This window comes from Piliocolobus tephrosceles, chromosome 14, assembly GCF_002776525.5.
Source record: "Piliocolobus tephrosceles isolate RC106 chromosome 14, ASM277652v3, whole genome shotgun sequence".
In the NCBI taxonomy this organism is placed as follows: domain Eukaryota; kingdom Metazoa; phylum Chordata; class Mammalia; order Primates; family Cercopithecidae; genus Piliocolobus; species Piliocolobus tephrosceles.
Genome location: NC_045447.1, coordinates 91,418,136 through 91,442,844, shown reverse-complemented (window position 1 = coordinate 91,442,844; position 24,709 = coordinate 91,418,136). Strand labels below are relative to the sequence as shown.

At 37.1% G+C, this 24,709-nt stretch overlaps 1 protein-coding gene across 1 annotated transcript in view; it reads right to left on the bottom strand.

Moving 5' to 3' along the window:
- Positions 1-1,556: 1,556 nt before the first annotated feature.
- VPS13A (vacuolar protein sorting 13 homolog A) overlaps positions 1,557-24,709 on the bottom strand; it is a 235,165-nt gene continuing 212,012 nt past the window's right edge. Inside the window, exons 66-69 of the mRNA XM_026453057.1 lie at positions 19,318-19,403; positions 16,336-16,459; positions 14,453-14,527; positions 1,557-7,040 (exon numbers count right to left, since the gene is read on the bottom strand). Of these exons, the coding sequence (XP_026308842.1) occupies positions 6,990-7,040; positions 14,453-14,527; positions 16,336-16,459; positions 19,318-19,403 (336 nt within the window). The 3' untranslated portion in view covers positions 1,557-6,989. The remainder of the gene's footprint in view (positions 7,041-14,452; positions 14,528-16,335; positions 16,460-19,317; positions 19,404-24,709) is intronic.

Here is a 24,709-nt window from a genome sequence, read left to right as displayed (position 1 = left end):
ATTATCACTGGGTTATGTTGTGTTTCTTAGAGCTCATGGTTGACTGATGGTTCTGTTCCTAAACAGGAAAATGCTGTGGCCTTAATAGTAACTCGGAAACTTTCTTAAGATTCCTCCTTTCAAGGCAAGTCTGTACGCATCATCGTGGCATGCTGCAGTTCCCTCAGTAGCTGGCTGGGTCAAGCAGAAGGAGAATCCTCTGGGAAGTACGAGTGCTCCACACTAAAGGCCCAAGATGGTTTTGTGCATGTGTGCACACACGCCTGCGCGCACACACACACCATTTGGGGACGTAAGGTATGAAGTGTCTATCTCAAATCAGTCTATGAAATGCACCTCGGTTGGCTAACATACGTTATGGAACCATGCGTCCCCATTCTGTGGGAACAATTCCAAGTGCTGAAAAAGACAAATTATTCTGATACGTAGCGATTCTACAATAGCAACATCTAACTTTAAAAAAATGAATCCTTACTCAAGAGATCAATGCAGTAACAACAGCTTTTGTGGAAGTTCACAGATTGATGTTAAAATTTATCTAGAACAGTAAAGGTCCAGAAATAGCTGAGACAATTTTGCACTAGAACAGAGACAGGGGAGTGGAGCTCTTTAGGATATCTAGAAGCACAAACAAAATACAAGACAATCTCCCTCCCCACCCATGATGGGCTAAAGGCTATGGACTGGGTTTCGGTAGCCAATTAACATAAAAAGGGTTCAACAGAATCCAGTAATCAGGGAAATTAAACAATGAAGAATTCCATTTCTTATTTCAAGCACTTTCTAGCATTGAGTTTTTGTTAATTTATAGTTGGCTGACCACTTAAAGCAATACGAAAAAATGATGGCTTTCCATATTCTGGTTGTAGGAGGGCTGTTAAATAAGTCATTCGAAGGGTGGTAACAGTATTTTCTTAAGGCACAGAAAGGCTAGACACTCAATATCAGAGGTGAATTACCTCTGCCAATGTTGATTCTGCCAGTAGAAAATTCCCTCCTGGCCCTTCATTCAATATACTCATTACTTACTGGGGAAATAAGTCATGCGGAGTTTTCTAAGGTTAAGAGGCAGAATGTCGGTGGCTAAGAATTCACTAGGTTGAGACCATCCTGGCCAACACGGTGAAACCCCGTCTCTACTAAAAATAAAAAATACAAACATTAGCTGGGTGTGGTGGTGCGCACCTGTAGTCCCAGCAACTCAGGAGGCTGAGGCAGGAAAATTGCTTGAACCTGGGAGGTGGAGGTTGCAGTGAGCCAAGACTGTGCCACTGCGCTCCAGCCTGGTGACAGAGCAAGACTCTGTCTCAAAAAAAAAAAAAAAAAAAAAAAAGAGTTTCACTAGGTACTATACCATACCACCCCCAAGCTTTTAGTCAGCAATGATCATGCAGGGCTGGAATGTCGCCTGCTTTGACTGAAAAATCAGGATCTTGGACAATCTGTTATTCACATTTATTTAAGCCCCAAAGAAAAAGGGTGGAATTTATATAGGCAAGGGAAAGCTATTGATAACGTTTCCAGTTCTATCAAAAAACTAAAAACAGGAGCAGACCAAAGATCAGAAATCTTTATTTGACAAAGGTATACATGGTGAAAATGGGCAGTCATCTTACCATGCAATCCAAATCTACCAATACCAAGAAATGATTACTGTTAAGAAAGTCATTAGTGAGCATGGCCAACCAAATTTTACAGAGAGGAATAAAAGAATAAGATTAGTTTCAAAAGGAAGAACTTCACTGTAAACATCTGTGTTTATAAATTATCTTAGAATACACAAAACCAAGGCAGAGACTGTGTAACAGGCAACTGAGCCAAGCACACAAAAAAGAGGAATGAGGAACAGAAAAGTGTAGGAAATCCTGCAGCGATGCAGAAATAGATATTTTTAAAACTATCATAACCAATGACCATATTTTCATCAAAGAATAAACATTCCAAAGCAGCACAGGCTATTTGATCAATTAAAAAAACTAGCAAGAGAAAATATTTTTAAAGTGCACCTTTCCTGAAAAATTCATTTTTATATGTAATACACAGTCGCATACAGAGATAATTATTTTTAAAAGTCTGTAACAATCTATCTGACCTTGTAACAAGTCCCAGATACCATTCCTAATAGTTTGTGAGTGTGGCTATTAAATCATTGATATTGAAAATATTTCAGTGTAATCTGTGCTACATTTTTACTTGAATGTTTTTCAGCCCGAGAATTGGGAACTTTTGAGTAACGAACTGAACACCGGAGGTACGAGGGCATAACAGGAAATGTTGGGATTTTCCAACATGTTCTACTTTAATTATACTTCTGATTATTAGATATCTCATTATACTAATCTCACAGGGTTTCTTGTTACAAGGACTTCATTAGAAGGAGCACATTATTGAGGTATCAGAGTAACACTAAATTAATAGTTCAATGACTGACAGGGATTTTCTATCATAACAGTGTGATATCTATCATCATAGCAGGTGTTAAACGATAATTTGTATTTGTATAAAGTAATAAAAACTTTAAAAATATACCCATATCAGCCTAAAAAAATTGAAGTTACATTTCTTGTATAGCTTTTTGGGTAACCAAAAATGTTTTTTTGAAAATGCCATAATGCTTTAAAAAAAGAACTAATCTGTAATTCTAAAGTAAAAAATTTTTTAAATGACATGGAAAAATTTACTTTACAAAAGAGGAAATATAAAGTAGAAAAAGGTTTCAATAAAAGAAACATGAGTAAGGTTTGTAATAGAGTAGGATTCTGTATCTTCTCAATGTGCTTTTTTCAGATAGTCCTGAAACAAATACTACTTTAGACCAATTGTGACAGTGGGAGAAAAGTTTGCTCTAACAGCCGGAGTGGCCAAAAATTGACAGTACAGATTACAAGAATCGCAATTTTAACCGACGAATCCCAGCTAGATTAGGTTGCCATTAATGATAAGGTATAACTTCAAAAGTATATTTCAAAGGACTAAGCAGGAGAGTGAATGGGTTTCCTTTTAGAGTTGCGCTATACTGAATAGCACCAAAGAAAATCAGATTGACTAAGTCTGTATTGAGTCCTGCATATGGAATGTGAGTTATTTACCTTTTCTACTCGGATCTTAAAGCAATGAGGAAATCCACTGTTTTTAGTAAAAAGGCATTGATATTTGCATAGTGAATATTTTGGCCCTACCAGAATGTGCCCCACATATTAGCTCCCCATTTTTAAAGGCCTTTGCCACCTGTCTGGTCAATCAGCCAAAAGGAAGATGGTGCAGATTCAACGGACTCCAAAGGACAATGTCTGTCCCCAATTCTATGATAGTAAAATGCTTAGTGGTACAGAGGTTAAAGTACATTTAGGTAAACAAAAGACTGCTGTGGCCTTTTGTGGGTGCTGTTTGTGGATCTGATTTTTCTATGCTTTTTCTGGTTCCACTGGATCATATGAGGTGCCTGATACATAGCAGAGAAGAAAAATATTTCAGAAACCAAACAAGAGTGATTCCATCTAGTCACTCAAAAGAGAAAATGCTAAGCCTCTCTAGACTTCCTGAGCTGTGGATCTGCTGCTCCTTATCTAAGGTCAGGCTCCACACAATCCCGACTCTTCCAACAGTCACTGGATGGCCCATGCCTCCTGCAGAGTCTTTCAAGCTTTCTTTTTTTCAATTGCATTTCATAATAGGAAACACTTTATCTTGTGACCCCGTATACACAGTAAATAGAAGATTTCGCTGAAACAGGAACCAATACTTAACCATTTTACATGCTCTACTGTTCCTCTATTTTTTATTTCACTTTTAAAATATACTGGTCTTGAGCTGTTAAGTTGATTTCATGACCCACTAATGAGTTAGGACTTAGTGTGGAAAAACAGCATCCCTGAGGATTTGGGTTGATCCTGACAAAAGATAACAAGCAATAACCCTGGAACCCGAAAAGATTTCTCTGAACTGTGTTGGCTGAGCCACCAAAGCATCCACTGTCAATGTATTTGGCACATACTTTGAGCTTCTACAGGCAAACTAATCAATATATTGTCCCAATCTTTTTAATACAGGGGCCTATGTGAAGGGGCACTTGACATAGCCTGAGGGATCAACGAATACAGGCAAGTGATAACTGGATAACTTAGGTGCAGGAAATTCAGCACTTGTGTAGAGTTCTTTTAATTTAATCTTACTTTTTACCAGACAGTAATACGATGCTACTATGTGGGATGTTTCTATGAGATGAGCTAGGTGCATAGATACTCACTGGAACAGTATTACTGCTATTACCATCAGAAGAAATGAGAGAGATAATTATGATAGAAAAGATCATGTAAGTCTAACAAAGATTTATTCATTTGGAGGCCACAGGATAGTTGCCTCCAAATGGATTAGGATTGTGGAGGAGAGGGGTAGGTAACAACTGCCTACAGGTGGTAATGATTATTTAGGGTCCAGATAACAACTCAGCCACACTAAACTGACCTTGGGATTTTTGTAAACAGTAGAGGAAAAGCAGCAAATATATACACTCCAAAAGGGAAGACACTGGAGAAATGTATGTGCCTTTTGGCTCAGAGAGTATTTTCTAAATGTGAAGAAATCAAAGTCGCTCTTTCTAATGATTATGATTTTCTGGTGGAGAGTTGGCAGGGAACTCTGTCTTGGTCCTCACCTAATTATCATAGACCAGAAGACATGCTATGCTGGAATTAAGGGCCTAGTAATAGAGTTAGCAAATAATACATGGAAAGGGCACAAGACTGAACACCTCATTCCATAGCCACCACCAAACAACTTAGACAAGCTTAAATTTCTCCAGCAGAGAGCCATTTATTGTAGTTAAATGTAATTTAGGGCAGATGGTTTTCAAATACAAGAAGATTCTATATTCTAACCTTAAAGAAAAAATGGGCTATAGAATCAAACAAAAACTAAATTGTAAAATGTGATACTAAAAACACTGACTCGTTATCTAGTGATCTGATGTTCTTAGTGTTTTTGTTTAGATGAAGACAATCTTCTAAAACAAATGATACGATGTAGCTCTTGAAACTGTGGGTCCCTCTAGAGACAAGGAAGCGATGGGAGGAGGTGATGTGTAAACGAGTGGCAGGGAAAGAAGAGATATTTCATGGTTCTTATGGCAAGGGAACAAGAAAGACAGTCACTATCCTTTTTATGTGGACTAGTTCCAAGACCCACTCCTGCTGGCTGCCAGAGGACACCAGAAGAATTTCTATGTTTACTATCGATGTAAGGCTTTTCTGCTTCACGACACTACAGCCAGGGAGGTAGGGGGCTGTAATTTTTCTGAGACTGGTGAAATCATAACACTGGAATGGATAATGAAATATTTTGTTTTGGATGAGGACAATCTGATGATGCAAGCTCTCTGACTACCTCTACTCTTAGGTTTTAATTCTGACAAAAGAAAAACTGGAGGAGCAAATATGCAGAGAAAATATGCACTTTTTTTTTTTTTTAAACAAAGGTCAACATGGAAACACACTTTCATGTGGTTTGAAACGTGTGGTTTGATTCAATTTAAGTTCAGCAAAGCAAAAAGCATTTTGGGAGAGACTACTGAGAATAAACAATGTGTTTTAGTACTCAGAGAGAAATCAGAAGCATTTAGTAGATTTGGTCAGCAAGAAATAACAATTACAATATAGCATGCTGTTTATTTTAGCTTTTACAACAAAGCAAGGGTTTTAGGAGCCTGAGAAGAATTTCAAAACCATTGACTATACAGAGTCTTCAATTCCAAAAACAGTTTATAATAACTCGGTGGCACATACAACATGCATTGAATACTCTGTATTATTCAGTATCTAAATAGGATCCTGCATCATTCTCTTCATAGTTCACAATCATACATTCATTCCCTTTTACCTGAAACAGTCCATTAATATTAAGGTGCAAAGATCTTGGACAAAAACCAAGAAAGAAAACCTCATGTCCTTATTTTTACTAATGTATAGCTGATGATTTCTGTGATGAGCTGTAAATTTAGAAGAGTGACTCTCATTTGAATAACTGTAGAGAAAGCAAACCAGAACTTCTCAATCTGTTGGCAACAGGACAGCTTATTGGGCTAGATTTTAGGGTACATACACTTACTTATGAGAAGGACTGTCTGTTGGAAGCATAATTCACTGTATCTAAGATGTTGGGAATTTTGTATATTCCATGTTAACAGTGAATGGAAGGTAGGCATTGTTAAGGCTTTAGATACTCTCCTTTGATATTAGCAGTCTGTTAAAAACATGACTTGGATAAGTAGATCTCATGAAATACGCTTGAGGAAATGTTTCGAAGTCCCTAAAGTTCTCAGAGACTTCCTTTTCTGAGTAGCATACTCATTTCTTTAAGTTTTCTTAAGGGGAGGCTTCAATCTATGTTATAAATTGTATTTTAAAAGATTGTTTTTAATAATCATGCTATGCATTTTAAGTATAATTCAAACCTATCCTTTACATTAAAAATAAGGAAAATAATATCAAAATATTTGTCTATAAAAATAACTTCATGATTCTGAAGAAACCACCACCAAAGTTTTCTTGATACCACTGAGGCAATGTTTGATTTAATTGTTTACCCATCACTCAGGGAGTTTGAAATAAGCATGATGGAAGTTCAAAATGTGAACTAGAAACATTAAACTTGGCTCCATGTGGAGATCAATTATGGGCAGCCTCTCCACCATTACAGAGAAAAACTTGGAGCAAATATTTAAGATTCATATTTTTTTCTTCTTTTACAAAATAATTATAATTAAATAGATGCATGATTCAAGTTAGAAAACCACGTAATTGCTGAAGAATTGAAGTATTTTAATCACATAGCTGTTTTACCTGATTCTGTTTTTTGTTTTTTGTTTTTTTTAGCATCCACAATACAGGGTACTTGAAATTATTTCTGTAATATGCTTCCCAAACAGGTTTTGGAAGGTACAGTCTAGGAGCTGTAATTCCTTATTGCTGTGTGTCTTCAGGCAGTGTTCTCTGTCAGAGGCTCGGAGAAGGTTCTCTTGCTTCTTCTAGCTTTGTAAGGATCCACTGTGGTGGGAAAATAAAGGAACATTTGCTTACTTCAGTGAACTTGCAATGAAACAAAATGTAATGAATGGAGACCTAGAAGTTAGCTTTACAGTTTAGTTAGGTATATACTGACAGCCAATACATAAAATTCATCCTGCAAAAGAGATCATTCACTTCAATGGCCCAGATGACTCAGGGACAATGGTACTTGGTTTAATAGTAGGAGTGTGGTTTTCCTAAGGTCTTTGGATATTCATCTTCAGAATAAGTGAAATGAGCCAGCCTGAGAGAAAAAAATTTCTTCCAATCTGTGCTGATTTTGTATCATGAACTTTCATGAATCCAGACATAGGATTCTACTAATGGAGTAGAAATAAGTACAATTCCAGAGAGGGTAGTAGAAGTGACATTCTTGAGCATTTTAGGTGCTCTTACAATATATTTTCTATTCTAAAATAATTTGAAATAACAAAAATGAAACATAAATGTAATACACAAACTTTCTACCAGTAATGTCTATTATTATTGTGTATGGATGACAGATCAAGGCCATGGAGGTGATACAGGGCTTATTCTAATATACAAATATTTCACAGAGATGTTTGTGCCTCTTTAACTTAAGAAGAGCCTAGGTTCCTGAGCAAGATGGCCAAATAGGAATAGCTCCAGCCTCCAGCTTCCAGTGCTAGCAACACAGAAGACGGGTGATTTCTGCATTTTCAACTGAGGTACTGGGTTCATCTCACTGGGGAGTGCCGGACAATCAGTGCTGGTCAGCTGGTGCAGCCCGACCAGCCAGAGCTAAAGCAGGGCGAGGCATCGCCTCACCTGGGAAGTGCAAGGGGGAAGGGAATCCCTTTTCCTAGCCAAGGGAAACTGAGACACACAACACCTGGAAAATCGGGTAACTCCCAACCTAATACTGTGCTTTACAAAGGGTCTTAGTAAATGGCATACCAGGAGATTATATCCCACCCCTGGCCCAGAGGGTCCCACGGCCACGGAGCCTCCCTCATTGCTAGCACAGCAGTCTGAGATCTAACTGCAAGGTAGCAGCGAGGCTGGGGGAGGGGCACCCACCATTGCTGAGGCTTAAGTAGATAAAGCTGCAGGAAGCTCGAACTGGGTGGAGCCTACCGCAGCTCAAGGAGGCCTGCCTGCCTCTAAAGACTCCTCCTCTGGGGACAGGGCATAGCTAAACAAAAAGCAGCAGAAACCTCTGCAGATGTAAATGTCCCTGTCTGACAGCTTTGAAGAGAGCAGTGGGTCTCCCAGCATGGAGGTTGAGATCTGAGAACAGACAGACTGCCTGCTCAAGTGGGTCCCTGACCCCTGAGTAGCCTAACTGAGAGACACCCCCCAGTAGGTGCAGACCCACACCTCACACCTCACATGGCTGGGCACATCTCTGAAACAAAGTTTCCAGAGCAAGAATCCGACAGCAACACTCGCTATTCAGCAATATTCTATCTTCTGCAGCCTCCACTGCTGATACCCAGGCAAACAGGGTCTGGAGTGGTCCTCAAGCAAACTCCAACAGACCTGCAGCTGAGGGTCCTGACTGTTAGAAGGAAAACTAATAAACAGAAAGGACAACCACACCAAAACCCCATCAGTACGTCACCAGCATCAAAGACCAAAGGCAGATAAAACTACAAAGATGGGGAAAATGCAGGGCAGAAAACCTGGAAATTCAAAAAATCAGAGCACATCTCCCCCTCCAAAGGAACGCAGCTCATCACCAGCAACGGATCAAAGCTGGATGGAGAATGACTTTGACGAGTTGAGAGAAGAAGGCTTCAGTCGATCAAACTTCTCAGAGCTAAAGGAGGAACTATGTACCCAGTGCAAAGAAACTAAAAATCTTGAAAAAAGAATGGAAGAATGGATAACTAGAATAATCAATGCAGAGAAGGCCATAAACGAACTGATAGAGATAAAAACCATGACACGAGAATTACGTGACAAATGCACAAGCTTCAGTAACCAATTCAATCAACTGGAAGAAAGAGTATCAATGATTGAAGATCAAATGAATGAAATGAAGCAAGAAGTGTAGAGAAAAAAGAGTAACAATAAATGAACAAAGCCTCCAAGAAATATGGGATTATGTGAAAAGACCAAATCTATGTCTGATTGGTGTGCCTGAAAGTGAGGGGGAAAATGGAACCAAGTTGGAAAACACTGTGCAGGATATCATCCAAGAGAACTTCCCCAACCTAGTAAGGCAGGCCAACGTTCAAATTCAGGAAACACAGAGAACGCCACAAAGATACTCCTCGAGAAGAGCAACTCCAAGACACATAATTGTCAGATTCACCAAAGTTGAAATGAAGGAAAAAATGTTAATGGCAGCCAGAGAGAAAGGTCGGGTTACCCACAAAGGGAAGCCCATCAGACTAACAGCAGATCTCTCAGCAGAAACTCTTCAAGCCAGAAGAGAGTGGGGGGCCAATATTCAACATTCTTAAAGAAAAGAATTTTCAACCCAGAATTTCATATCCAGCCAAACTAAGTTGCATAAGTGAAGGAGAAATAAAATCCTTTACAGAAAAGCAAATGCTTAGAGATTTTGTCACCACCAGGCTTGCCCTTCAAGAGACCCTGAAGGAAGCACTAAACATGGAAAGCAACAACCAGTACCAGCCATTGCAAAAACATGCCAAAATGTAAAGACTATCGATGGTAGGAAGAAACCACATCAACTAACAAGCAAAATAATCAGCTAATATCACAGTGACAGGATCAAGTTGACACATAACAATATTAACCTTAAATGTAAATGGACTAAATGGTCCAATTAAAAGATACAGACTGGCAAACTGGATAGAGTCAAGACCCATCAGTTTGCTGTCTTCAGGAGACCCATCTCACATGCAGAGACACACATAGGCTCAAAATAAAGGGATGGAAGAAGCTCTACCAAGCAAATGGAGAACAAAAAAAAGCAGGGGTTGCAATCCTAGTCTCTGATAAAACAGACTTTAAACCATCAAAGATCAAAAGAGACAAAGAAGGCCATTACATAATGGTAAAGGGATCAATTCAACAGGAAGAGCTAACTATCCTAAATATATATGCACCCAATACAGGAGCACCCAGATTCATAAAGCAAGTCCTTAGAGACTTAGACTCCCATACAATAATAATGGGAGACTTCAACACTCCACTGTCAACATTAGACAGATCAACGAGACAGAAAGTTAACAAGGATATCCAGGAATTGAACTCAACTCTGCACCAAGTGGACCTAATAGACATCTAAGGAACTCTCTACCCCAAGTCAACAGAATATACATTCTTCTCAGCACCACATTGCACTTATTCCAAAATTGACCACATAGTTGGAAGTAAAGCACTCCTCAGCAAATGTAAAAGAAGAGAAATTATAACAAACTCTCTCAGTCCACAGTGCAATCAAACTAGAACTCAGGACTAAGAAATTCAATCACAACCGCTCAACTACATGGAAACTGAATAACCTGCTCCTGAATGACTACTGGGTACATAATGAAATGAAGGCAGAAATAAAGATGTCCTTTGAAACCAACGAGAACAAAGATACAACATACCAGAATCTCTGGGACACTTTTAAAGCAGTGTGTAGAGGTAAATTTATAGCACTAAATGCCCACAAGAGAAAGCTGGAAAGATCTAAAATTGACACCCTAACATCACAATTAAAAGAACTAGAGAAGCAAAAGCAAACACATTCAAAAGCTAGCAGAAGGCAAGAAATAACTAAGATCACAGCAGAACTGAAGGAGATAGAGACACAAAAAACCCTCCAAAAAAATCAATGAATCTAGGAGCTGGTTTTTTTAAAAGATCAACAAAATTGACAGACCACTAGCAAGACTAATAAAGAAGAAAAGAGAGAAGAATCAAATACACGCAATCAAAAATGATAAAGGGGATATCACCACCGACCCCACAGAAATACAAACTACCATCAGAGAATACTATAAACACCTCTAGGCAAATAACTAGAAAACTTAGAAGAAATGGATAATTTCCTGGACACTTACACTCTCCCAAGACTAAACCAGGAAGAAGCTGAATCCCTGAATAGACCAATAGCACGCTCTGAAATTGAGGCAATGATTAATAGCCTACCAACCAAAAAAAGTCCAGGACCAGACGGATTCACAGCTGAATTCTACCAGAGGTACAAGGAGGAGCTGGTGCCATTCCTTCTGAAACTATTCTAATCAATAGAAAAAGAGGGAATCCTTCCTAACTCATTTTATGAGGCCAACATCATCCTGATACCAAAGCCTGGCAGAGACACAACAAAAAAAAAGAATTTTAGACCACAGCCCTGATGAAAAATCCTCAATAAAAATCGATGTGAAGTGCTCGCTTCGGCAGCACATATACTAAAAAAAAAATCGATGTAAAAATCCTCAGTAAAATACTGGCAAACCGAATCCAGCAGCACATCAAAAAGCTTATCCACCATGATCAAGTAGGCTTCATCCCTGGGATGCAAGGCTGGTTCAACATACACAAATCAATAAACGTAATCCAGCATGTAAACAGAACCAAAGACAAAAACCACATGATTATCTCAATAGATGCAGAAAAGACCTTTGACGAAATTCAACAGCCCTTCATGCTAAAAACTCTCAATAAATTCGGTATTGATGGAACGTATCTCAAAATAGTAAGAGCTATTTATGACATACCTACAGCCAATATTATACTGAATGGGCAAAAACTGGAAGCATTCCCTTTGAAAACTGGCACAAGACAGGGATGCCCTCTCTCACCACTCCTATTCAACATAGTGTTGGAAGTTCTGGCTAGGGCAATCAGGCAAGAGAAAGAAATCAAGGGTATTCAGTTAGGAAAAGAAGAAGTCAAATTGTCCCTGTTTGCAGATGACATGATTGTGTATTTAGAACACCCCATTGTCTCAGCCCAAAATCTCCTTAAGCTGATAAGCAACTTCAGCAGTCTCAGGATACAAAATTAATGTGCAAAAATCACAAGCATTCTTATACACCAGTAACAGACAAGCAGAGAGCCAAATCATGAATGAATTCCCATTCACAGTAGCTTCAAAGAATAAAATACCTAGGAATCCAACTTACAAGGGATATAAAGGACCTCTTCAAGGAGAACTACAAACCACTGCTCAGTGAAATCAAAGAGGATACAAACAAATGGAAGAACATACCATGCTCATGGATAGGAAGAATCAGTATTGTGAAAATGGCCATACTGCCCAAGGTGATTTATAGATTCAATGCCATCCCCATTAAGCTACCAAAGACTTTCTTCACAGAATTGCAAAAAAACTGCTTTAAAGTTCATATGGAACCAAAAAAGAGCCTGCATTGCCAAGACAATCCTAAGCCAAAAGAGCAAAGCTGGAGGCATCACGCTACCTGACTTCAAACTATACTACAAGGCTACAGTAGCCAAAACAGCATGGTACTGGTACCAAAACAGAGATATAGACCAATGGAACAGAACACAGCCCTCAGAAATAATACCACACATCTACAGCCATCTGATCTTTGACAAACCTGAGAAAAACAAGAAATGGGGAAAGGATTCCCTATTTAATAAATGGTGCTGGGAAAATTGGCTAGCCATAAGTAGAAAGCTGAAGCTGGATCTTTTCCTTATTCCTTATACGAAAATTAATACAAGATGGATTAGAGACTTAAATGTTAGACCTAATACCATAAAAACCCTAGAAGAAAACCTAGGTAATACCATTCAGGACATAGGCATGGGCAAGGACTTCATGTCTAAAACACCAAAAGCACTGGCAACAAAAGCCAAAATGACAAATGGGATCTAATTAAACTAAATCACTTCTGCACAGCAAAATAAACTACCATCAGAGTGAACAGGCAACCTACAGAATGGGAGAAAATTTTTGCAATCTACTCATGTGACAAAGGGCTAATATCCAGAACCTACAAAGAACTCAAACAAATTTACAAGAAAAAAACAAACGACCCCATTAAAAAGTGGGCAAAGGATATGAACAGACATTTCTCAAAAGAAGACATTCATACAGCCAACAGACACATGAAGAAATGCTCATCATCACTGGCCATCAGAGAAATGCAAATCAAAACCACAATGAGATACCATCTCACACCTGTTAGAATGGTGATCATTATTAGAAAGTCAGAAATAACACGTGCCGGAGAGGATGTGGAGAAAGAGGAACACTTTTACACTGTTGGTGGGATTGTAAACTAGTTCAACCATTGTGGAAAACAGTATGGCCATTCCTCAAGGATCTAGAACTAGAAATACCATATGACCCAGCTATCCCATTACTGGGTATATACCCAAAGGATTATAAATCATGCTGCTATAAAGACACATGCACATGTATGTTTATTGCAGCACTATTCACAATAGCAAAGACTTGGAATCAACCCAAATGTCCATCAGTGACAGACTGGATTAAGAAAATGTGGCACATATACACCATGGAATACTATGCAGCCATAAAAAAGGATGAGTTTGTGTCCTTTGTAGGGACATGGACGCAGCTGGAAACCATCATTCTCAGCAAACTATCGCAAGAACAGAAAACCAAACGCCGCATGTTCTCACTCATAGGTGGGAACTGAACAATGAGATCACCTGGACACGGGAAGGGGAACATCACACACCAGGGCCTATTGTGGGGAGGAGGGAGGGATGGCATTAGGAGTTATACCTGATGTAAATGACGAGTTGATGGGTGCTGACGAGTTGATGGGTGCAGCACACCAACATGGCACAAGTATACATATGTAACAAACCTGCACATTGTGCACATGTACCCTAGAACTGAAAGTATAATTAAAAAAAACCTGATTTAAGCGCCCCCCCCCCCCAAAAAAAAGAGAAGAGCCTAGTAAGAATAGCCCTAAGATAGGGAAAGATAACTCAATCCAGTAGCCTTCTCTGGATGTCCAAGATTCTATAGTCAAGAAGGACAGAATCAGTATTCAAACTTGAATTTTCTGTCGGGTTTGGCTCCCTTTGGTCTGTGTCATGCTATGGCAACTTTTTAAAAAATCACAGTAGCTATGCAGTAGAAAAATCAACAATGTGGGGTTATACTTTCCTGCTGGAGCTGATGGATTAACACTAAAAATAATTTTTGTTGACTTTTTTAATTAAAAAATTATAGTTAGCTTTTAAAGTAAGATGGAGTATTCTGGTTTGAAAAGCAAGTAGATATGCTGAAAGCAAGTAGGTATGCTGAATTGAATCCAGTAAAAAAAAAAAAAAAAAAAAAGGCTGGGGAAAATATTATCTGGTTACATATCCTAACACCTGTCAAAACAGAAAAGCAAAACAAACAAAAATTCTGAAACAAAATGTATCTGCCTTAAAAGACGGTGCACTTACATGGTTTTGGAGTGAGCAGCTCCTATCTTTTTAAATAAAAGATTTATTATATTTACCCTGGCATCCTCTGGGGTCTTGAAGTTAATTATTTTTCCAAACTCTCTGGCATGAAATACAGACTTCACTCGTTCCTATAAACAGAATACATAAATTCATTAGAAAGAAAATCTGGTTGTAAAAATCCATAAAGAAATGCCACAGGCCAGGCACAGTGGCTTACGCCTGTAATCCCAGCACTTTGGGAGGCTGAGGTGGGCAGATCATGAGGTCAGGAGATTGAGACCATCCTGGCTAACACGGTGAAACCCTGTCTCTACTAAAGATACAAAAAAATTAGCCGGGCGTGGTGGCAGGTGCCCAGCTACTCGGGAGGCTGAGGCAGGAGAAAGGCGTGAACCTAGGAGGCGGAGCTTGCAGTGAGCTGATACCGCACCACTACACTCCAGCCTGGGCGACAGAGCGCGACTCTGTCTGAAAAAAAAGAAAATGCCACAAAGCATGTCTAAAGTATTCATCTACACAAATCATGCACTCTAAAAAAGACAAGAATGAAGAACCAAGAAGAATCAAAACCAGTAGAAAAAAAGACTACATTCTATTAATAACACAACCATTATCACTAAACCTAAGTTAAAAAGCTTAAGGTGATATTTCAATTGCTAAAGCCATGAAGGGTTGACATAAAGGATGGGAAGGGGGCAAGTCGGGGAGTAGTGCCACTGTTTTTCCTCTCCAAACAATTTTTTACACAGTTGTTATCTGGCCATAGAATCGTGAATGAATCCATGTTAAAAATATACACACGTGTGTGTATGCATACATACGTAAACACATATGTTGTATGTGTGTGCATGTATGTACTTCTGCCATTTTAATCCAGTCGTACAGTAAGAATATAGTTTAGAATCAAAGAGTTCAGGTCGGGTCCTAGATGATTTTCCTCCACTGTTTATGCTCCATTGGTATTATGTTTAGTATTGGTAGTGGGGGATGGGGACTGTCTCAGAGCAGATATTGAGCATTTCAGGGACAAACAGAAGTGAAACTATTGAGGACAAGGATGATGTTTTCCTCTCTATGTATGGGTAAGATCATAGAGAGGCAAAGTGAGGGTTTTACTAGTCTAACATGTTCTATAAGTAATTCAACTATCCATGCAAATACGGACACTAGAAGAAATTAGCTTCTTCTAATTACAAAAAAAAAGGATAAGGCTGGGCGCAGTGGCTCATGTCTATAATCACAGCACTTTGGGAGGCTGAGGCAGGCAGATCGCTTGGGCCCAGGAATTCAAGACCAGACTGGCCAACCTGGTGAAACACCATCTGTACCAAAACTACAAAAATTAGTCTGGCATGGTGGCACATGCCTGTAGTCCCAGCTACTCAGGAGGCTGAAGCAGGAGAATAGCTTGAATCCGGGAGGTGGAGGTTGCAGTGAGCCAAGAGCGCCACTGCGCTCCAGCCTGGGCGACAGGGCGAGGGACTGTCTCAAAAAACAGAATGACTGCAGAATTGTAGATATGAGGTCTCATGAAGAGGTGGAAGGGGAAGAAATCAAAGAGATAAGATAAAATATTAATGTTAAAAAGGGAAAAATAAAAAGCCAGGAAAGCAATATGGACTGGAGTACAGGCTAATAGCCACTACCCATTATTTCATATGTGGGAAGGTGGGGTGGGGTTCTGTTACTGAACATGCAACGAGGGCCCAGGAATGTTATTGTCAGTGCAATAGCACAGAAAGCACGGTTTTTCTTGGCCTAGTTTTTTTTTTTTTTTTTTTTTTTAAGCCTGGGTAAGACAGCAGGTATTAAAGAAAAACCATACCAAGAGAAGGTGACGTCTATAAAAGAGGTAGAGCATTGTACAAATAAAAAGGACGATTTCAAAGCATTATTTTCAGTTCCAAGTTTCAACAAATAAATCTATTCAACATACCTTTGCTTCAATGCGCAATCTTCTCTCATGAACAATGAATGGCTCTTTGGTAAACTCATCAAAGCTATACTGCCACTCACACGTGAGCTGTCCAAATGTTCCCTTTGTTACAAACAATACACCACTGCAAAAACGAAAACAAAAAAACAGAATTCGCTTTAAAATTGAGGCACTTATAGCCGATAACAGGATACGAATGAATCTCAAGTGCAAATGCAATATTCATCAACATAGACTATATTCTATATTCTTAATGAATTTAAAAGAACTGAGGGGCCGGGCGCACAGGCTCATGCCTGTAATCCCAGCACTTTGGAAGGCTGAGGCGGGCAAATCACGAGGTCAGGATATTGAGACCAGCCTGGCTAACATGGTGAAACCCCATCTCTACCAAAAATACAAAAAAATTAGCCGGGCATGGTGGTGGGAGCCTGTATAGTCCCAGCTACTCGGGAGGCTGAGGCAAGAGAATGGAGAATGGTGTGAACCCAGGAGGCAGAGCTTGCAGTGAGCTGAGATCGCACCACTGCACTCGAGCCTGGGCAACAGAGAAAGACTCTGCCTCAAAAAAAAAGTAAAATAAAAAATAAATAAAAAGAACTGAAACCATAAAGTGTGTTCTCAGATCATAACAGAACGAAACTAGAAACCAAAACAAAAAGATAACAATAGTATTTACAAACGCTTAACAGTAACACTTCCAAATAATCCAGAGGTCAAAGAATCTCAAAGGAAATTAGAAAATATTTTGAACAGAATGAGAATGAAAATACAACATAAAATTTGTGGGATGCAGCTCACATAATGCTCAATGGGATATTTATAGCACAACATATTTAGAAAAACTGAAGCACTTATAAAATGAAATATGTAAGGCACCTCATAAGAAACAGGATACATTTACAGAACCAATTATCAGCCAGTATTTGGAGAAACTTTCATATAATTAATGCATTAGAATAAATACTTTCATTTCTAAGGCTCCATGTAACGTATTTCCCAACTACATCAGAAAGAAGCTTTTTGAACCATGTTGAACAGAATCATCATACTGAGGGCCTTGGGATATTCACAAGTAAAATCAAGTCCCATTACTGCCAACTTTAGAGGAAGACTTCAAAAAGCATCATTCTAATTTTTAAATAAATTCTTGTTTTCCCATTTTGAAGAAAGAAACCAAGAAATGAAAATACCTTCTGTCTATAAGAAGTCTATTTAATCCCTCCTTCAAATGTCTTTCTTATTAATTTTTCTTTCTGATTGAAACATCAACAGTAGGTGCAACCAGAGGTTTCTATTAGATTGAGTTAAAGAAACATCTGGCTCCTGGCTAGGATGGAAAAGGAGAAAGCTAGCCATGATTTATATCTCTCACTTCCATCTTCTGTCCCTGTTCCCCTCCTTTACCAATCCTGGATTACAAGAGCTGATGGAGCAAACCCAGTGGTGCTCCAGGACATCTCCAACCATGTGAAAAATCACAGACAACTGGCCAATGTAGTAGCTATTCCCAGTCCTCATTCAAAGATCCTTTTATCCTCAAACCCGAAACTTGGAAAGGGAATCCCACGTATAACCATCATGTTTTATTCAACTACAACTAATTCACTTCCCTTACTCTGTCAAGGCACTGTGGCCCCATCTAAAGGAGGTCCACTGCATTGAGGAAAAAAAAAAAAAACGTTTAAAATGTTGCAAGATTTGGAACCAAACTTTGCAATTGATTTTGCTTAATGCTGATTAGTTACCTTTCCTTTAGTCAATGGGAAAGTGAGTTACTAAAAACATGATGGAAATTTTTTATGAGCAAAAATGATTGCTGAAGCAATGTCTGCAATTACAAAAGTCTAGAAACAAGTTACAGGTAAATTAGTACATACTCCTAAATAAATATTAGGCAGGAATTTACAAATTAAGAAAGATCTCCATATGTTGACATGTAATAACCTTCAAAATATAGATCTCAGGTGAAAAATTAAGACTAAGTACATAATGCTATGTATAAGAGACTTTCATCTGCATTAAAATATGTGTGTATGTCTACCTGTAGAGGCATAGACTATTTCAAGAAGGATACAGAGGAAACAAGTAAAAAATGGGCTGCCTCTTGGAAGGGAACAGAGGGACTAATATCTGGGGTGGAATGAAGACTTACTTTTTACAGGTATAACTTCTAATATTGTGGAAGTTTTCCACTTGGTGTTACTTTTTAAATAAGAAAATTAAAATAGGGCTATACATTTTAGATTCAGAAACTGAGATTAAAACATTAAAAGTGACTGCTTCGTAGTCACCTTGAACCAACACAATGTTCGTGTAACTTTACCTTTCAATAGTGAACAAAACCATAGATTGACAATTCATTTCTATTTAGCTCTAACTTCTCCCCCCTAGCCGTATTTTCACTCTCCACCACCCAGAGACTGCCATCTTACTAATGCACTTGCTCATTCCTTCCCTAGTTTAACAATGACTCCTGCACACTTGCCCCTCTGAGGCTATGCCACTGTATATTTTTGCATGTACCCCTCCACTGTCTATTTGAAGAAGTCGCTGTAGTATCCACCTAAAATTTTATCTGCTTCTACCAGTATATCCACTTACGTTAATCTATATGTATTCTAACAAACAGATACTATCAGAGGACTGCTGACTTCTGGGATAACCTAAAATTGTACACTTCTTCAGTGAGGAGAAAGCTTACTTTTAAGAGGACAGTTTTATGGAATTTCTGCATCTGTTTGAATTGGTTGAAAGAAATACTAAAATGTTTGTGTCTGTGCATGACTGTGTTTATCTGTATGCAGGCACAAAGCTATGCAGGACATTTATGTAACATTTAGGGAGTTAGGCTTGTGGAGCAAGAGGACCCAAGAATCACTGTGACTATATGGAACAAAAGATGAATAACAGATCTTCACTGCATGAGGGGCTGCCAGTTAACCCCTTATCGAATTACATAAGAGAAAGAAAGGAAGTTACCATCTGGTTATCATTAGCATATCTGTCTTATTGATCATGACGTGGGTAAAATATTTGTATTTTGCAAATCTTCCATTTTCCATGACCTAAAAGAAAAAAGGTGAGAGACAATGAGAAAATTGATAATATTCCTACTGTAATGCAAACAATGCCTTATAGTCCTCTAAAAACCATTTCTCAATGGGGCAAACCATGAACATACAGAAAACAGATTTCATTATTTGTAAAATCATTGCTGTTTCCTTTTTAAAATCATCTACTTGCACTACTTTATTTAAGATTACTCAGTTGCAGCAATGCCAACCTTTACTGCTAGATTTTTAGAAGCTGATGTTATCTTACAAAGTTTAAATTCAATCTAATGAGGTATTTAACTATTACAGTAACTTTATATTGGAAAATATATTAGTATTTAATAATATTTGTACAAAAACACATGTAAATACTAACACATATATAAACATATGTATCACATAAATTACTTATTAGCTTCTGCCTTGCCCTAGAAATTCCGTATATATCTTACAAACATGCTTTTCTTTGTCCATCTCACAACTCATTAAAAAATAAAGAGCAGAGAGTTTCTGGACAAACAGGGACCCCAAGGCTTACTTAGCCTTTGAAACAATCTTTGTTTTTCAAGACTGTTGAAACACTGTCTATCCATGACACTGTCTATTAACAATTGTTTGCTTCAAAAATGTAAATATAACCATATGAAGAAAATAGAGTTATCATTTTAAATTCTATTTTCAGTAATATTTGCTCTGAGGATGGAGTTACTTCAGCTATTTAAAGTATATAGCAGGCTAGCCTACTATTTTTACAGTCAAGGCAAGCAATGTAATTATGACTAAGATCCCTCAAGAAGAGGCATGTTATGAATTTAGCCAAAATGTGAAAAACCATGAAGAAATCCAAGAGAGGATATAAAGGTTTTAGAAAATTGTGTTCCATGAAGCTGTACCAAAAAACTAAACTGATTTAGCTTAGAAGAAAGCTAAGAAGTAACTTCATGATGATCTTGGTATAAAAAGTTGATAGTTTTCATTTTTATCTGAGAAAGAAGTTAAAAAAAAAACTAAAATAGCAGGATGAGTCATACAGATTAATTGCATGGAAGAAGTTTCTAAATTCAATGATTATAAAATATTGAGGAAAAGAGTATCTTTACTATATACTGTAGTAGGTAGGGCAAATAAACACAAATACTTTGTATTACAAATGAAAAAGGGACATAAATACAGATTCAGAAAAAAATTAACATGAATTACAGTAGTTCCCCCTTATCTGCAGTGGGATATGTTCCTGGACCTCCAGTGGGTACCTGAAACCACAGACAGCACTGAGCCCTAAATATATTCTATGGTTTTCCTATATATACATACCTATGATAAAGTTTAATTTATAAATTAGGCACAGTAACAGATTAATAACCAATAATAAAATAGAACAATTATACTGTAATAAAAGGTATGTGAAGGTTTATTTCTGAAATTTTCCATTTAATATTTTCAAACCATGGTTGGCCAAGGGTAACTGAAACTGCAGAAAGCAATTGTGGATAGGACTACTGTATTAGATAATTTATAAATTATGCAAGTAATTTTGAAAACTTAGATGAAATGAACTATGTTTTAAGAAATATAAATTATTAAGAGGAAGAAGCATCATGAGTAGAAATTATTTGTGAATGACAGTACATTTGGAAAAGCCAAGCACACAAAACCCAGTAATCAATTTGGAAATGGAAGAGAAAGAAATCCTGTTTACAAGGGTAATAAAAAAGATAAATATTTACACATAAGTTTAATAAATAATGTGCAGAATACAGGTGATAAAAGCCATACCACTGTATTCAGGGGAGTAAAAGAAATTTTGAAAATGGAAATCCATATCTTATTCTTGGACATAAAAAATTATCATAATAAAGATGTTATTGACTCCTAATTTTCACACACACACACACACTCTTCATGTGATCCTAAGATGGTGGTTTTTGGAGCACGGGGTAGGAGGTAAGAAGTGATTTGTCAAAATTATACTAAAACTTATCTAGGAAAAATATGTGGTAATATTCAGTAAATTATGAAAGAAGAATGAGAAGAGCTACTCTAGCAGACATTAATGCAGTTTATAAAGCAGCAGTAGTGAAACAGTTTGTTGCTGGTAAAGTATATGCAGACATATCAAAGGAAAGAATACAGATTGCAGAAACTGACCATATGCATATAGGACATTATAAAATCCTATCCAATTACAGAAATTTATTAAATCAAGACAGCACTTCAAATCAGTGGGTAAATACATGCATTATCAAATAAATGGTGTTTTAAGTAACTCACTGGCTAAAGCTGTATCCTTCTCTCTATATACTCAATTCTACATGGATCCATGATTTAAGTATACAAAATTACTATAAAAGTACTAGAAAAAGTAACATTTTAATAATCTTGAAGTGGGAAAGGCCAAAATATAACAAAGTCCATAAAACACAACATAAAAAATTGGTAAGTACATAGAACTTAACCACTACTGAATGGCAAAACGATAAGCAAATAAACAGTAATTAAGTAAAATAACACAAAACTCAAAGGACAATTTGGGAAAATATTTGTCAATACAGAGAGAGAGAGTCAATTTCAAAATAGACAATTCTAGCAATTTGAAGAAACTGACAGAAAATAATGAGTAAAGCAGTAGAAAAATGTGTGAAGAATATGAACAGGTAGTTCAGCAAAAAACAAACAATATCTGACTGATAAACATGAGAAAATATTCACTATAACTCAAAATCAGGAAAATGCAAATCAATTAAACATACCATCTGAGTTAGCAATTCCACTGCTAGAAATTATCTTAGGCAAAAGTATGCCAGAATAGACATATAAGAATATTCACAGCAATATTGTATTAAAAGTACAAAATCTAAATATTCATTAATAGGGTATTAGTTAAATTCATGTACAGCCATATAATGGGGCATTATGAAGTCATAAAAAAGAAAAATGAAGACCTGTGCATACTGACATAGATGTATAAGATTATAGTAAATAGATTACAAAAGAGAATGTATAGAATGAAAAATAGAAATGCATATATGTACATATACTTGTACATACATAAGAAACTTCTAGAAGGTATACATCAATCTATTAACAGCACAGATCTCTGGGCTTTTGAAGCATAATGGTGGAGGTAGAAGTTAAGCTTTTTTTTTTTTAATTTTTACATTCTTTTATTGTTTTAGGTTTTTGATATCTGAAAAGAAACTGGCTTACAAAGATTCATTTTCTTTTGTTCCATGTGGCCAAGTTTAAAAAGCAAGAATGCAAATGTTGACCTCCTCAAGAATACCACAGCTAATAGAATTCAAGAGCCTACATGCACCATTAATAGATCCTAACCTTCAAATAATTTAAAAGCTATGGTTTATTCCAAGTACCTAACTTTTATTTCCATATTATGCTAAGTTTGGGCATTGTAATTAAGCCTACCTCGCATCACTTTCTACTCTTCAGACACAACTTAAATCAAATCTAATCTGTGCATATAAGCAGTTAAACCAGTTTCGACAGTCACAACAGCATCTGGTATAAATAAGAAATTAAAAAAAGTCCAAAGAAAGTAATTCATATAATGCTTTCCATCCAAAACCTTAAATGTAACACTTGAAAGATGAATGAGCTTTATGGTCATAGTAGTCTGCTTTGAAACATAATCAACTGTATTCTTTGTTATTAGAGTGACTGTATTTGAATAAATGTCAAAGATAACTCCTCACACAGCAAAATCTTGCTGCTCAGTGTTCATTATAAACAAGAGAATATGGAATAAGAACATTATAAACAGGATGCAAAACTTTGAAACTGAATCCACAGAAGTTATGGGAGAGAACATCACACTGTAAAAAGTCTACAAATGTCACGTTGTAGTCACAAATTCCTGCCTGACTTTATAAATGCATTATATATTAGGCTTTAGACTTCTCAAAACATTATTTTTTTTAGGGAAAAAAACCCAGGATTTTAGACCTGAAAAACTTCTATTGTTCATCCAAACCAATCTCTTCCTTTTACACACAAAGAAACTGAGGATCGGTAAGTGTCTAATGAATCTTCTAAATCTAAATTTTCACCATCTTGTGTAATTAGGTAAGGGGACATCTAAGTGACTTGCTTGGCAAAGTTGCAAAACTGGGCTCAGAAAACTGGATTCTTCACTTCTAATTCCAGTGCATTTCACTATACCAAACATATCATGATGTTTCCTCCTTATGGTATCAGTCATACTTTCCTCATGGTACCTCAAAAAATGTCTTTCATATCCTGGATACTGATAGTTGCCAAGATAGGCTGCTAATTTTTTCCAGGTCAACAGTATTCAAATAATTTAGTATCAAAAATCCTATCTTCCTCCATCCCAAACAGATGCTAGGTATAAATGGTTCTACTAAAATAATTTGATAGCCTTTAAAATAAAGGAAGAATTAGCAAAATCAGAGTTTAGGAATTTTCATGTAGGGCCTTTACATAAAGACAAAGATTTGGCTGAAATATGAAGGAATTAACAATGCCAGTACTTTAGACATGTTAGCCTCATTTATATGCTTAAATGTTAAAGGAAAAACATTTTTTTGCCTTATTCATTAGGAAGTATATATATAAATTACCTATCATCATTTAAGAATTACTGAAATAAAAACACAATGGAAACTGCATTCATTATATACAATTGTCAGAATCTATAGTAATAATTAAAATATATGTTTACTGGTAAACATGTCCTTTTGCATTTAGAAAAGATGAGTACATAAACCATATTTTATTAGACATAAATAAATTCAAACCAAATTAATGATACATTTGGAAACATAAAGAAAGTGGAACTTGAAGGACCGAACCATGGTAACAGAGACATTTCTAACACTCAAATCATCCAAATGTTATGAAGAAACAGAATCCCTTAACAAAAATACTTCTGAAAAATGCAAAATATGAAAAGATTAAAAATAGGAATAAATCACTAAAATAAAAGGCCTTAAGTCCCAAAGACTGTGTTAATCATTAATGGGAAATATATTTAAGAAAATTTGTTAAAGGACAAGAACATGTTGTTCAGCAAAATAAAAAACCCAAATCTAATCAATATCTGACTCATTTGGATGACAAGTGTTGCAAAGAGGTATGAGAGTTTTAAAAATATGTAGCAAAAATGGGGGATTAAACACATGAAATTCGGCCAGCCATGGTGGCTCACGCCTGTAATCCCAGCACTTTGGGAGGCTGAGGCGGGCAAATCCCCTGAGGCCAGGAGTTTGAGACCAGCCTGGCCAACATGGTGAGACCCCATCTCCACTAAAAATACAAAAAAATTAGCTGGGTTTGGTGGC